Source organism: Eretmochelys imbricata, chromosome 2 (assembly GCF_965152235.1).
Source record: "Eretmochelys imbricata isolate rEreImb1 chromosome 2, rEreImb1.hap1, whole genome shotgun sequence".
NCBI classification, from domain to species: Eukaryota; Metazoa; Chordata; order Testudines; family Cheloniidae; genus Eretmochelys; species Eretmochelys imbricata.
Window position 1 is genome coordinate 219,629,225 of NC_135573.1, and position 15,823 is coordinate 219,645,047.

Here is a 15,823-nt window from a genome sequence, read left to right on the forward strand (position 1 = left end):
GGTTGCAATATTGGAGACTTAGATTAGGATGGGTTGGAGAAGATGGATTTCTGTCTGGCCTCTCTCAGTCCCAGGAGAGAACTACTACGTAAACAAAGAGCACAAACCACAACCCTTCCCCTCCCCAAGATTTGAAAGTATCTGTCTCCTTATTGGTCCTTTGGGTCAGGTGCCAGCCAGGTTAGCCGAGCTTCTTAACCCTTTAAAGGTAACAGGATGTTGCCTCTGGCCGGGAGTGATTTTATAGCACTGTATACAGAAAGGTGATTACCCCTCCCTTTATATTTATGACAAGCTACATGGGGCAATCAAGGCTCTGGCAGGAGGCAATGAAGAAAGGTTCTGGCCAGGAGGAGCTGCCAGAGCCTGTCTCCACTGCCTCCTCTCAGCTAGAGACTTTCCCAACTGCCATAGTCTTTCACCATAGTCCTTCCTGTGGTGGGGAAAGGCTCCAGTAGTGAGCAGGCAGCCAGAGACTAAAAATAACAGTGGGAGCTCCCATATAGGTGTGGAGGGCACTTTACTCAACCTGCCCAAGCAGTGTCTCACCATCTACATTGTTATTTATATGCACGCTAGCTGGGCTTAGTGTCTGCACTCTACACGCCACCATTAAATGTACACTTATCCTAAATGTTATGAATGATACTCTGACATAATGCTATACAATAGCTGAGCTGAATGCTAATAAGTTTAGCATTAGTGAATCACAGAATGTTACTTACACCTTCATGGTCATTTTCTTCAAGAATATACAACATGTTTTTAGAGTATGAATAATTAAATCAAAGATTCATTTTATACAGGACAAGTGGGCTCATGGTATTTTAGGCCAAAATACACTTATTCTATAATCAAAACAAGTCTACATAGTGCCACTGAGATTCAGTGGACCACACATTTAATGGAAAAAAATATTACAGACCATATTTATCCCTTCTCCACCCATGCCCCACCCCGAAAATATAAACAAAAAAAAAAAACATATAAAAACCATTACACTTTCATTAGTCTAAATTCTGCTAGTCTCATTTTCACTGTAAATAAACAGGACTACTTCTTACATCCTTTCTATAATGCTTTGAGATGCACTGATAAGTGCTACATATGAGCTACACGATATTACTTGGGGAGTAAGATACTATTGAACGTGAGCAAGGCTAGCAGAATATAGCTGCTGAGAGACCATTTAAACACTATAAGCAGAAGTGAAAAAAAAACAATCAGAACTAAGAAATAAAAACACATAAAGTGTATTCTGCAACATTGATTGTTATACTTGTCATTATGACCAAGGAATTCTTTATCATTTATTTTTGAATAGTTATCAAAACAGTTTTTCCAACGTGTTTTACTTTCATCACTCCTTATTTACAAGACTTAGTAGAGCAATGTCAAATACTCCCATGCTCAAGTGTGGGCATGTCAACTAAGCAATGTTTAGAGTTTTCATGTTGGAGAATTTCTATATTGAAACATCCATAAAGATGCATTCTGTAATAACTCAGTTCTGGAAAATGTTTGTAGCATCTACAATGCTTAAATATTCTGAACAACATGTTAAAATGTTTATTACACTGGACGGACGGACCAAGGAGACTTTTCAAAAGGGACAGTGAAAGGAAAGTGCACACGTTTGCCTGAAAGTCCTAAAACAACTTATTCTCTTGGGTTCCAACATGTTACATTACATTCTTCTGAAATTAAAATCACAAGCAGTTAAAAATAGGAGTCCTGGTTGTTACAGTTAATATTCTGGTATCTTTTTTTAAACAATTAGGATTAAGGGCTAACGGCTACATCTAGTCCACCCAGCACTATAAACAACAGCTGTTCTTTACAATGTATTGTTTATATTATGTTAAAATCAATAGGAGCTACTACAGACATGTCAAATGAACTTGATTATGCACATTAACATTTTAAAGCTAAAAAAACAATTATGAAGCATACGTGCTACAAGGTATGTTGCAATATGACCTGACAGATCAAACCCTAGAAAGTAAGAGGCAGGGGGACTAGAAAAATATTACTTAGTCATGTATATTAATGAGCTAAAAAGCTTTTAGGGTTTGAATTTTGACTGCGGAGGATTTTTTTTTTTCCTTCTTTTAAATGCCACCCTAAAGATATACAAGAAATTTTCCTAGTGTGCAGTCCACAGCCAATGAAGTGGTATGTTCTGATCACAGACATTAAAAAAGTCAAACACATCCATGTTACACTGAAATGTAGATCTCCATTTCCCATGCTGTATCAAATCTAGAAAGAAAAAACAGTACTTATATACTGCTTTTAAGAAATATACCTGCTTATACTGCAAAACATAATGAATTTCTGTTGTTCTGTAACCTAATTCCTTTAATCTACATAAGAGATGCTGACCAAGTTCACTCAACCAAAAAAACAACTGGCTTTAAGAGTACAATCAACACATGCTTTTCAACAGTATTAATATAGCATGAAGCTTGTGCTCCCAATTATTCATATTGTTGCATTCTGTTATTTTCTGCTATAAAAATATGCAAATTCATTCCTTTGTGTTATGTAGGTCTCATGACCCTCAACAGATCTCTCTTGAAAGGAATTACAAGCCAACATCTAGATAATAACTATTAACTTTTCAGATTTCATTTTTTACTATTAAAGTGCCACTGCAGTGATAAATTTAATGTTACAAAATGTTTGAAATTATGATTAAAACCTAAAGTCTAATAAAAATGGTATACTATAATTACTGTACTGTACTCCACTGATTTTTTACAGCAGCAGCAGAATGCAAGGAAAAACCACCACCTAGTGATACAAGTGCAAACTGCAGTTTGTTTTTGTGTGAAACAAGTACCCAAGAGGATTACTTTGACTTCATTACTGAATGAAGAGGTAGCCATTACCTCCTTATGTGATTAGAAATACAGAGGAGACCATTGTTATTTTCTTGGGCCTGTTCCCTCCTCCTTGCTCAGTAAACTTGGACTGTAGTATTAGACACATAACAGGACTAGTAGCTTAGTATCGTGAATTACACATCAAGAGATTAAAAAACTTCTATTGTCAAAAATTTTGACCAGACTTTGCACGGGCACAGGCTTTTACTTAATGGTGTACTATTCAGATAGTGCTTTTTATTTTGTAGACTACATCACTCATCTTATTATAAAACAATTTTATGGAGATAAAGTAGCCGTTTGCTTTTTTGGGGAGGGCAGTGGTAGAAACAAGAAACACACAATGGATGTTGCAGCTTCTTTATGGGGAAAGTCACAAGGGACTTTGGATGAGAGAAGCACATGCCCAACTGTCATCCTGCCTAGTGTGTTTAATATATTTTTTTTCTTAAAATACAATAAACCAGTACCGCTAACGCTTGCTTATTAGCACCATTCAGAGCTCCTTCAAGGGAGAAAATATTGTCAATATTGACATGGTTCTTCTGCACATATTTTAGCAAGTCCCAGAAGACAAGCAACAGCATCAAGAGCTAACACTCATCTCACCACACCATTGATCTTCCAAGTAAAAACAAAGTTGCACTAATAAATCCAATTGTGCAAATATTGTGAAATGATCAGTTATGCTGTTGTACTAGAACTATTACTAGAATAGAAGTAATTTTTTTTGGACTTTTACTTTTCAGAATACATTTGTTTGAACAAAAGGGTATTTAAAACTCATGTATTTTCTTCTCATCGGCAAATTCTGATCAAAACAAACACAATATCTGGGAAATAGCGTCCCATTACATATTGGTGGTTTCAACCAAACACTACAGAATAGTTTACAAAACTTTTTAAACAAAATCTACTTCCATCACTTTCCAATTGCCTTCATTGTTTTGGGTCTTTAATGTTGCAAGGCATATATTACACGGCTAGCTTTGTATAAATCTTGATTTCAGAGACGGCATGGAAGTCATGAAAATGCCCCCAAACTGTGATCTTCTCTTAAAAAAAAAAAAAAACAAACAAACCAACACTATTTAAAAATGTCTACAAAAGTCTTTAATGCAAAAGATTACCTTAGCTTACAGTGCTGTTTCCACATTTTTGTGGAAGAGTAGACTGCTGCGTGCATGCAACACAACTCAACTACAAAACACAATGAATTTTACAGCTAAATTTAGTCTACTAAACTCATTCTGTCCTGGGAGTATATTAACCTGTAAAATTCATTCCATGAAAACTCTGTGAAATTCAATGCTTTACCCGTTACACTATTATGAATCTTATAAAAATTTAATATTAAAAAATCAATCATGATTTACACCAGGACCTAATTATTCTCTATTTTTAAAGGAAAGCTACACAGCCCCACTAATTCCAATTTGTAGTGTATCCAGTTCTTCCTTTCACTGCACACAATACCTCAGGCACTTGTAGATCTAGAATACTCTGTAGAAAAATAAAGGTGAGGAAAAAATGCTTAGCTTTTTCTAAGGACAAAGTCAATATTTTCTGGACAGAAAACTGACTCATGTTGTATTTTTTCCTTCATATGGAAGAACTTCAGTGGATTCAAGAGATTTTAAAATGTTTTCTGCAACAAAACTGAATATTTAGTTTTTTTGAGAATTGCAATCTGCTGTACACCATTGTAGACAAACCAGTTGCTGTATGCTAGAATATCAATGACTAAAGTGAACTACATTTGACCTTTAACATAGGAATTACCATAGTGAATCAGATTCACGGTTAAGGCTATGATTTAGTTACAGAGATCACAGCAGTCATGGATTTCGTGACTTTACCAAACCTCAGTGAACCTCTTCCACTTCAGCTGTCAGCAGCTGAAGTGGGGGCTGGCGGCAGGATTGTGTGCCCCCACGCTGCTGCAACTGGGGCTGGAATCAGGACTCTGCAGCCCCTGCCCTGTGGTTTTCAGGGGGTGGGGAGGGACTGCAGCCAGGCTGTGCACCCCTGTCCCGCAGCTGTGGCCAGCTCTAGAACGGGGGCCATGTGCCCTGTGGCTGCTCTCCCTGCTGTGCCCCAGCCCCGCAGCTTCCGCTGGAGGCTGCAGCCAGGGCTGTGCGCCCCCTCTTGGCAGCAGCCAGGGCTTAGCAGGCTGCAGCTGGGGCTGCACACCCCCGTCCTGCAGCTGCGGACAGCTCCGGAGCACGGGGCTGTGCGCCCCCCTGTGGCTGCGCCCCCCGTGGCCATACCCACTGCTGGAGCTGGGGCTGTGTCCACAGCCATGGCGGGGGTCTTGGCTTGTCAGTTCCCCCCAAACCCATGGGACTCCATTCCTGCCCCCTATTTAGCCCTACCCCCAGTTACTTTTAGCAAAATCACCGATAGGTACGGGGTCTGTATATTTTTGTTTATTGCCCATGACCTATCCGTGACTTTACCTTGACAAAAATCTTAGCCTTACTCATGGTCCACCCAGCCCAGTATCCTGCACAAGATACAACCACAGTTGGCAGATGTGGGATAATGTGTTACACCCTTTGTCCCAAACAAAGATCTCATCCCTAACAGAGATTGGCTTAAAGCCTAAAAACAGGAAGTTCTCTCTTCCAAGATTTGGAAACATTCACTATTATAACTCTGGATATTCTTGTTATTCAATACATATCTAATCCCCCTTTGGATCTTGGTAAATTCTTGGCCTTACCATGCTGCAGAAATTAATTCCACGTTCCTGATTATGCATTATATGAAAAAGAATGTCCTTTATTAGTTTTGAATTTGCCACCATTCTGTTTAATCTAATATTCCCTTGTTCTTGTGTTATGAAACAGGGAGAATAGAACTACTGGTATAAAACAGCTTCCAAACATTTATTTTATCACTTACCACTCTTTACTGTGAGCCTTCAGTGTTCATTTAACAATTTTATTGTGAGAGATCACCACAATATAGAAGTATATATGCAAGGGTGGTGTTCTTAGCACAAGACAACATGCAGCAATATACTTTTTTTTTTTAAATTCCACAGACACATGGTCAGAATAGACTTCTCACTCTCTTTCTCCAGAGATAGCCACAAGCCAATTGTGTTTTTGTGATGCATACAGCAATGGGCCTCACGGGAAGGAGTGTTGAGGACTTCTTTAACTTGCTAGCTAACAAATCTCACATCCACAACTACCTGTGGAAGGTGCTTACCTCTAGAGAGGTAATCTAATGGGCAAAACTGAGAGATGGAAACTCTCAATTATTACCCAACAAGAAGTCTAATTATATCCATGTGTATACATTCACCCACAATTTTTTTTAACTTTGTTTGGCCTTTAGGAAAGCATGGTGAGAGGAGAGGACAGGAGAGGAGAGGAGGAGGAATAGGAACAGGAATAAGGGAAGGGGGTGGGGTTTATTTGGTGATTCCCAATAACTGGTTTTCCCTGAACCCAATCAGCATGATGAAAGCGTATGCTATGTTGGCACTCATTCCTTTGTAGCACCGACTAGAAACCTGCACTCACCTATTTTTTCTGGGGCACTCTTCATCTTCTGTAAAAATCCCTTATCAGGGCAATTGAACCTCAGCAAAAGCCCTGCAGATGAGAGCCAAACTCAGCTCTGAGACTCAGAACAGAATTAGAGACAGAGCCAAAGCGTTAGTCTAAAAATTTGAAATCAAGTTTGGAATTTCCCTCAGAAAAGCTATGCAACAGAGAAGACTGGGTGAGCCACTCGCCACTATGGAAGCAGAGAAGACTGGAGGGGAACTTCAGAAGGTGGGGCATTCCCTTGCAGCCAGCAACTGACAAGTCTGTTTCTGTCTCCAACTCGCAAACAGACTAAGTATCTGTTGCAACAGATCTGTGGACCTTAGCACAAAGAAGAATTAATAATTTCCTCTATAAATTTGTGTACTGGGATGACCCTTTCCTTATAAAGCCCCATTCAGAAGTACTGTATGAGGATGACTGAGTTTTCACCATCTACAGAATTTAGCTGAAGACTTATGGCGACAGAAAGCCTCCTGACCACAGTATCACATTTGCCCTGGGGCTCTTCCTCCTTTTTCCCCAGTACTGAAAGAACTATCCTTCCTCCATTGGCTAAGGAGTTGGAAAGAGACTCCATTTCTTGAGTTATTTACACTTGTATACCTTCATTAAAATCCAGATTGCACTGATAAACAATAAAATAATAATAATAAATAATAATAATAATAATAATAAAAAAAGACACCAGGTGTTAAGGTTCTGTAAACTCTGAAGTACTTTACTATCAAATCTGGAAAAAAAAAAAAATTAAGAAAAAAACCCCACCAAATTAAAACCACAGAGGTAGCTAAAATTTTTTAAACTGCTGCTGCTCGGGATAAATGGAGACAGCACTGCTAACGACTTCCTAAAGAAGGCAGTCCTTCCTGAGACACATTCCCCTGAATTTGAGAGTTTTGTAACTGCTTCTGTCTATAAGGGAATGATACCTTCCACTGTCAGCACTACTGGACATTCCTTTACAAGGGAAAGGAATAATTATATGGCAATCTATTTTGAAGTAATTTGCAAGGTTAACAACTGTGTTTGTTTAAAACAAAACAAAAATTACAGTCACCACCAGGATTTGTGTGATACGCAAGATACTTCTGCCTACAACTCTTCAAGCCTGGCATTCCAGCATTGGCTCTGGGACTGCCTCAAATGATATAGTCATTACTTCTGAAGTGCTTTTCACAAGCTTTTGAAGAGATTTTTTTTTTTTTTTTTAAAATGCAGGTGCCAGAGTTAATAGATTTAGCTACCAAAACTGGAGTTCGTGGATACAGGGCTGTAGCAGCTCAAGTAAGCTTACTGAGAGGCAACTGTTAAACAGAACATTACAAAAGTAAAAATTAAATCCTTGAAATCAGACCTGCCCTAATAACTTGTAAGTAGTTGGGGCACCTATTGGTATGCAGGAAAACAGTTGTTCTGGAAGCTACTACTTAAGACTTCTGTTAAAAAATTTCTTCTGTTATGAAATTTCCTAATTGTTCCAGTGATAAGACCCATTACCTTCACAGTGAACCTCTCTGAAAAGGTTAGCATCAGCACAAATGGAAGAAACTCTTAAATACATCCACAGTAACAAATACTGAGAATTAGTAGGAAAAAAGTCAGCCTCAAATAGAGAGGTGGAAGACCTCTGGCAAGAACAAATCAGTAAATCAGGATAATGAGGGCATCAGAATATTTATAATGACAGATTTACACGAGGATGGAATTACTTGCAATAAGAAATAAAAAATCATTTGCAATACAAGGGTAATAAAAATCTTGATTTTCTTCACATTTCATCCCTCTGACACGACCATGAAAGACTTGATTAAAAAAAAATAGTTTGACAAATTCATAGATTAAAATGAGCAGAATTCCATTTTATTTCTGGAAAAGTCTCATTTATAACAACTGACATTTTAGGAAACTAAATCATTACTAACCGCTTAAATTTTCACCGAAGTACTCAAGTGCCAGATTCTGAGAGAGAAGACCTACATTTCATATGTGACTGTAAATAACATATGTAACATGCAGGCATTTCCGAGTTAATATCTGGAAAACTTTGGTAGCAACTGAGTTTATAACAAATAAGTGCTTAAGAAGAGTAATTCTCCCTTTTGATCGGCAAAGAAGGTGTTGAAGTTATTCATGTTTTTCAGCAACAGAGTGTTCTTATTTTTCCTCTTTCATCGGACAACCAGCTAAGAGCTTTAGTATTTAGCTTAAAGTACCCATGTTTCTCTTTATCACGATATATTAAATGAAAGCAACAACTACAAGCTTGTTTAAAAGAAACAGAATTGTGTGCACATGTTCAGCGTTTTGACTTATTTCATATCCATCATGGACCAATTTCTGTTCCTCATTCTGTTCTCATGTAAAAATTAAACCTTACCAAATTGACAGAAGTAATATTGTTAACACACTTTAATGTAATACTATTTTATAGTATCACTTACCCACAAGAACAAATCCATCTGCTTCTATTTCTGGTAATGGCACCTTCTTAGAGTCCTGGCTTTTTCGGAAAAAGTTGAACATATCTTCTTTTCTCCAAGCCTCTCTCTAACAGGAAAACATTGTTAAATAAGTATGAAGCAACACAATTTAGCTTAGAAAAATTACCAAAAAGATAGTACATTATATATATTAACTCTGAAAATGTATCTCTAGATTTAAAAAAATCAGATTTCCTTGTGTCAAATGGATTGAAATACTTTGTTGAGAAAGTCAACACTACAGATAGAGGTACAAAATTATTCACCTTCCCTCACTAATAACTCTCAGTCCAAACAGACAATTTTTCTGCAAGTTTCCATGTTTGGTTCTCCATGTTCTACTTTTCCTTCATAAAGTTGAAGGAAATCCCTTTGGCTGTTTTTGGTGCACGTTTTCACATTCTCTCACGCCCATTTTGCCAATGAAAAATTGCTATGCCCTCCCTAACTCACCAGACCCAGACAGAGTTAATCCAAAACTAGCTGAACTTTGAAATTTGAAATACAGCAGGTATTTAATCCTCACTAAGTATACTTGTCACCAAGTTGGAACAAATTTTGCTGCAAGTTAACCAATGGCCCAATCCCATAGAAACTTACACATATTACTTCATTCGCACAGATATCTCTATTGAAGTCAACTGAATTACCGTCATGAATGTTACACGTGTTTGCACAACTGGGCCCCAAGTTATGAATTTTTGAAAACATACACTAGGTATTCACAATACAAAGTTTCAGTTTTTCAGAGCTTATATTCCTAGAGAACAGTAAAGTACTGGTGTACCTTTTCCAGCAGCTTCTAAATATAATTTTCAAATATGGTGAATAGCAGATGACTGGTAATTCTTAGTTAGGCTAGTGTACATTTTGCTAAGAAACTAAGCAGGCAAGCCTAGCATGGTTATTGTCTCACCAAAAGAAAACATATAGACTAACCATTCTTGGCCAGTTTGTCCCATTTAAAACAAGCCAGTTAGACATGCTAGTAGTGGAATAAATGATTTGCACAGCAACAGGTGATACCCAAATTACCATCCAAGCTTTGCAATTTCCAACCAGTACAATCTCAGCAATTTTGAATAGCCACTATATTCATATACAGAACTGAATCCTGGACAGCTCTTCACATCTCTATTCATTATAATGTACCCTTTGGTCATCTCATCAACTTTTATCTAACTAATACATTGCCTGAAGCTTAATGTGCTATGAAAACACTATCAAAAATGATTTCATGACACAGAACAAAAGGTTCATGAGGGGAAAAAATACCCCTCACTTTTCCAAAGTTTTCAACCCAAACTAGAAGTCATCTCAGGATGACATTCATTTGAACAATGTCCACAAGCTCTCCCTCCTTATCATTCCAATTTACTTTATTCTGAGGAACAGCCTGGTTTAGGAGATTTCTTTGATAAAAGAAGAAGAAAAAAAAGTGACCTTTTCTGCCGTCCAAATATTTAAAATGTTCTCTCGCATCTTTTGTGAAAAGAAGCGTAGATGCAATCTGTCTTTCTTGATTTCATTTTTAATCAAGCTACCAGCTAACAAAACAAAAAAGGATATATACAGTATCAATTCAAATGCTGTCTACATGACTAATAAACAGCATACACTTACAGCACAGAACCGTTGAAATCAAGTTATATGTATAATTTATTCCATGTTCAGAAGTAGGAATCCAATAAAAATGTGTTTTTTTTCCCCTCCTGGAAGGTGGGATTCCAATAAAACTATGAACTCCCCCACCACCCATGATAAGCAGCAATTTTGGTGCATTTATTATAGAAGGACACTGTGTAATGGAAAGCAAGAGACTGCAAGTTCCACCAGCCTTTGCAAAATGACTGCACCACACTTTATGCAAACAGCTAATAAAAATTGCAGCGTAATTAAACTACATCCAGGTGTCTCCTGAGCTTCTTCCAATATAGCTGGGCAATTAAGTTCAATGGCTGTGAATCACCATCTAGTATGTCTTCAACAGTTACAATAGTAAATCTAAACAGATTTCCCCTTTAGTATATTTTCTTAATTTTATGGAAAAACACAAAATTAAGAGTTTATTAACATGTGGCTTCAATTCTCCATTTATTGTAAGAAGTTGTGTGCAAAACTATTAAAGCATAGTCCCTTGACATGCAAGACATATTTGGGACCCCAAAAGCTTTTATGTACATGTTCAAGTTATTTTGTGGTCCACTGAAAAGGTGTTGCATTATCTACTTTGCTTTTCCTTTCTGCCTAAATTGCTCTACTTTCCATTGAATACAGTATCGCCATTTTTCAAACTTACAATAAAACAAACAGTCTGTAAAGAAGTTGGATTGATTAGGTTCTTTTTCTCTAATCCCATGTATATAGGTTTTCATTCTATTTCTTTAGATAAAGTTAAATTTGAGAACATCTTTGGAAAAGAACATACAGTGGTGGAACAAGTGAAAGTTTAGTTGGGGGGGACTACCAAAACAAGTGTTTGAAGGAAATATTGAGTTAATTATTTTTAGGTGTTCTTTCCAACTTCTGCAACATTTTTCAGTAGCATTAGCAAAGTCTGTATGCTCTGGCTAGTTTCCTAGATGATTTATTGAACAAGTGCTAGTTATTCACCATATATGAACTGCCTAATTCTGCTGTTATTGAATTATTAACCAAATATATGTATTCATGTTCGAATATTGGTGATATAGCAGAATTTTCTAAAGCTTTCACAATCCATTGTTAACTTTGAACATTCAACAGCTGATCTTCCTAGTGATCTGCCACACATCATCCATCTCCTCACTGATTATCCTGCATTATGAAGACCCTCCATCATTTCTTTACATAATTTTCTCAAGGCTATTTCCATGTCTATGCCTAATGTGACCAGAGTAAATAAGTTTGCATCAGTTGATTTCCAACATAAATGGTCTGCTTCTCTCCAATAATATTTCTAACACAGGCATTTGTCTTTTCTTCCATCAGGAGATACGCAAGTCTTCATCAGCACCACATTTCAAATGCTTCAATTTTCTTCTTGTCAGTAACATCAACTTCCCACCATACACATTCATAAATCTCTATGGAAAAAATATTAGGTATTTCACCAGTTGTACCTTTGTACTTTAAGATGCCAAGGTTTTTCCATAAATGAGGCCATGGCTGAGCAAACCACCCTATCCTTCTTCCAATTTCTTTGGAACAGCTGCCTTGTTCGGCTATATATGATCCCAGATAACTAAATTCATCTACAACTGGTCCATTAATCATGATTTCAACTTGAGTCCTCTTTTTGTTGCATGTACATTGACACAACTATTTTGTTTCAGTCCAGTTGTATTCAGTTGGGAATAGTCCATATTCCTCACTAACTGGTTTTTACAGATCCCAACATTTGTTGCATTGCATCAGGGGTTGTAGCAAAGAGTATTGTGTTGTCAGCATATCTGAGCTTGGTTAAGTGATGTTCACCAATGGAAATCCCAGCTCCTTCCATTTTGTCAAAACTTCCCAAGGCTTGTCTCAGAATAAATTCTGCATATAGGTTAGAGAGGCTTGGGCCAAAATTTGTCTCACACATCGTGCAGCAATGGAAAACCACTTACTGTCACCTACTATTCACATTCTGGTCTGTTGGCAGAGACTGCAGTGAATTCAATAGAATGCCTTGGAATCCTTGCCAGCCAGAATCCTACAAAGATAGTCATGTTGAATGGTATCAAATGCTTTTGATTAGTCAATGAAACAAAGGATTAATGGCTGACTGTACTCTACATTTTTAGGTGATATGACAGATATTCGTGATCTGTCATGTGTGCCTTAGTTCTGCTTTTGTTTAATGCGATCCTGGATTAAGAAGAGCAGAACTTTGCTCATGTGCATCATGGGGATAGTCACTCAACTATCGTACTCTTACATCTCCCTGTGTTGGAAATGGCAGAAAAATTCCCTCCACCCAGTCCTCAGCCAATTTCTAGTCATCCATAATTACAAATTTTCCACACAAGATCAGTATTGGTGTTCCTCAATCACTTAACAATACTGTGTGCACGTCCCTGGTGTGCACCGTGTGCTGTCCCTGGTGCTTTCCAAGCTTCATTTTCATAATAGCAAGCACCACTCTCACAGGTTTGATGACTCCAGCTTTGTACTCTCTTCTGTTGTACTCTATTATGAGTGGCTTTTGTGAAGCTTACTGATTAGAGTGTTAATTTCTCCAGCTCCGTTCAACATCATTCTCAGTGAGGACTCAAGATCTTTTATTATGTTTGCTTGCAGGGAAAACCTTTTAGCAAAAACTCTTACCACTGTGAGCATAACTTTTTTTATGATTACTCTCTTTACAGTTCTCAAGGGTCATCCACTTTGCCCTTATATATTCACTCATCTCATCCAGTCTGCCTTTGAATCTGTCTGATCAGTTTCTTATAGCCTCTCCTACGTTCTTCCATCTTCAAACCATTCTCTTTCCTTCTGCACTGTCTTCCTGCCAGGTCAAACATCTTTTCAGTTAACCATGGTGTGTGGTCCAATGCTGACTTTTCAGAACATGTACTCTGGTGGTTTCAAGCATAAGTTTTCATTTTATTCCAAAATTCGTTGAGGTTGTTCTCTTCTTTCACTGTGCCAATGCCTCAAACGCATTCTCAACAGAAGTTATATAATTGTAGTTGATTCTGGACAAATCTAAAGGCAGTGGACCTGTCAAATGCCACATCTTTTTAAGTTTTAGTTTTTTGTGTTTGTGGGTCAGATGATCAGCTGCTAGCCTCAATCTGCATGCCTCAATCTGCACTCAGTAAAGTCTTTGTACACTTGTACTGTATCTCCAGAGTTACTGTATCATTACAGAGTCTATTTGATTTTCTGTCACACTGTCAGGTGACTGCCATGCACATAAATATCTAAGATGTTGGGTGAAGATGGTCTTTAACCAGGTGATCAGAGCAGCAGAATTCAACTAAAGGCCTCCATCTCTCTCATTTTGTCAGCCCAAATCATTGTTTTCGGTTATTTCTGAATTATTAGATGTAACCATAATACAGATCATGAAACATTTTACATAAAGCATAATCATTCACTTTCTGGAATACTGCTGCCAGCTTGGTAAAATATAGCCTTGAATTGTAAACTATAGGCAAGTATATAGATATATATATAGGTTTATAGGTAAGTGGCTGGGGCCACTCCGGCTGGCCTGCCCAGGGCGGGGGGTTAGTGGTTGAGGTGGATTAACTGGTAAGACTAATGCTTACTGTTTAACCATTTAATATTTTACATATCTATTGAATCCCTGACCATCTTGGCTAATAGCCATTGACATGCCATCCTCTATGAACTGAAATATTTCTTGAACCCAGTTATACTTTTGGTCTTCACAACATTCCCTAGCAACAAGTTGCACAGGTTGACTATGCCTTGTGTGAAGAAGTACTTCCTGAAGTTTGATTTAAACCTCCTGCCTGTTCATTTCAGTGGGCGACTCCTGATTCTTGTGTTATGTGAAAGGGTAAATAACACTTCCTCATTCCCTTTCTCCACACCATTCATGATTTTATATAGGGTATCAAATCCCCCAATAATTATCTCTTCCAAGCTGAACAATCCCAGTCTTTTTAAATCTCTCCTCATATGGAAGCTGATCATACCCCCTAATCATTTTTGTTGCCATTCACTATATTTTTTTTTTTTAAATGAGACAACAAGAACTTTTGCATGCAATATTCAAGATGTGGGTGTACTATGGATTTATATAGTAGCATTATGGTATTTACTGCCTTGTTGTTATCTACCCTCTTCTTAATGGCTCCTAACATTCAATTAGCTTTTTTGATTGCCGGTCCACACTGAGCAGATGTTTTCAGAGAACAATGATTCCAAGATCTCTTTCTTGAGCGGTAATAGCTAATTTAGATCCCATATTTTGTATGTATAGTTGGGATTATGTTTTCCAGTGTGCATTACTCTGCATTTATCAACGCTGAATTTCATCGGCCATTTTGTTGCCCAGTCACCCAGTTTGGTGAGTAACGCTTTGCGGTCTGCTTTGGAATTAACTATCTTCAGTAATTCTGTATTGTCTGAAACCTCTGCCACCTCACTGTTTACCCCTCTTTTTCAGATAATTTATGAATATGTTGAACAGCACTGGCCCCAGTAAAGATCTTTGGGAGACCCCAGCTATTTACTTCTCTCCATTCAGCAAACTGACCACTTATTCCTATGTTTTGTTTCCTGTCTTTTAACCAGTTACTGATCCATGAAAGAACCTTCCCTCTTAACCAAAGTAAGTAGTCATAGGATAAGAGTCTTTGGTGCAGGTCCTTGTCAAAGGCTTTCTGAAAGTCCAAGTACACTAAGAACAACAAAAATACGGTGACGGGGTGTGCCTAACCCACAGTGGTTCCGAAGGGGTTAACCATGCTCTGTCAGCCAAGGAAGCCACATCCCCTCGCCCCTGCTGGACATGCTCCAGCTCCAACAAAAGCAGATGTGTGTTGCAAGCTTTTAGAAGGAGACTGCTAGAGCTCCAGGACCCAGAAGCCAGCTGCGCTGAGGCTCCAACAGACCACCCCAGCTGACCGCCAACAACGACGGAGGAGAGACAGTGGAGGTTACGAGACTCCCAGCCTTGGAAAGAAAGGTAGGAAGTGACCCAGGGAGCAGGACCGAGATACCGGGTGACTGAGACTGGTTGTGAAAGCACCAGTTCCCTAGGGCCCTGATGCCCGGAGGGGCAAACTATGCAGTAGCACTGCTGTACTGACATTAACCACTTGGCCGTGCCGCCCTGCACCAAAGGGAGACTGCACAGATTCTGGCCACTGGACTGCAGTGCTTTGGGGGCTAGGGAAGCTGTGGCGACAAAGGAGGCAAGCCACGAGGGATGCTAAGTCTCCACTTT

General features: G+C 38.3%; 1 protein-coding gene across 2 annotated transcripts in view; it reads right to left on the reverse strand.

Annotated features, from left to right (window-relative positions):
• Positions 1–15,823, reverse strand: part of UMAD1 (UBAP1-MVB12-associated (UMA) domain containing 1) — a 142,917-nt gene that overhangs the window by 123,986 nt on the left and 3,108 nt on the right. For both annotated transcript variants that reach the window (XM_077808056.1, XM_077808055.1), the window contains one exon: positions 8,896–9,001. In XM_077808056.1, coding sequence (XP_077664182.1) covers positions 8,896–8,977 — 82 coding nt within the window. In that variant the 5' untranslated portion in view covers positions 8,978–9,001. The remainder of the gene's footprint in view (positions 1–8,895; positions 9,002–15,823) is intronic.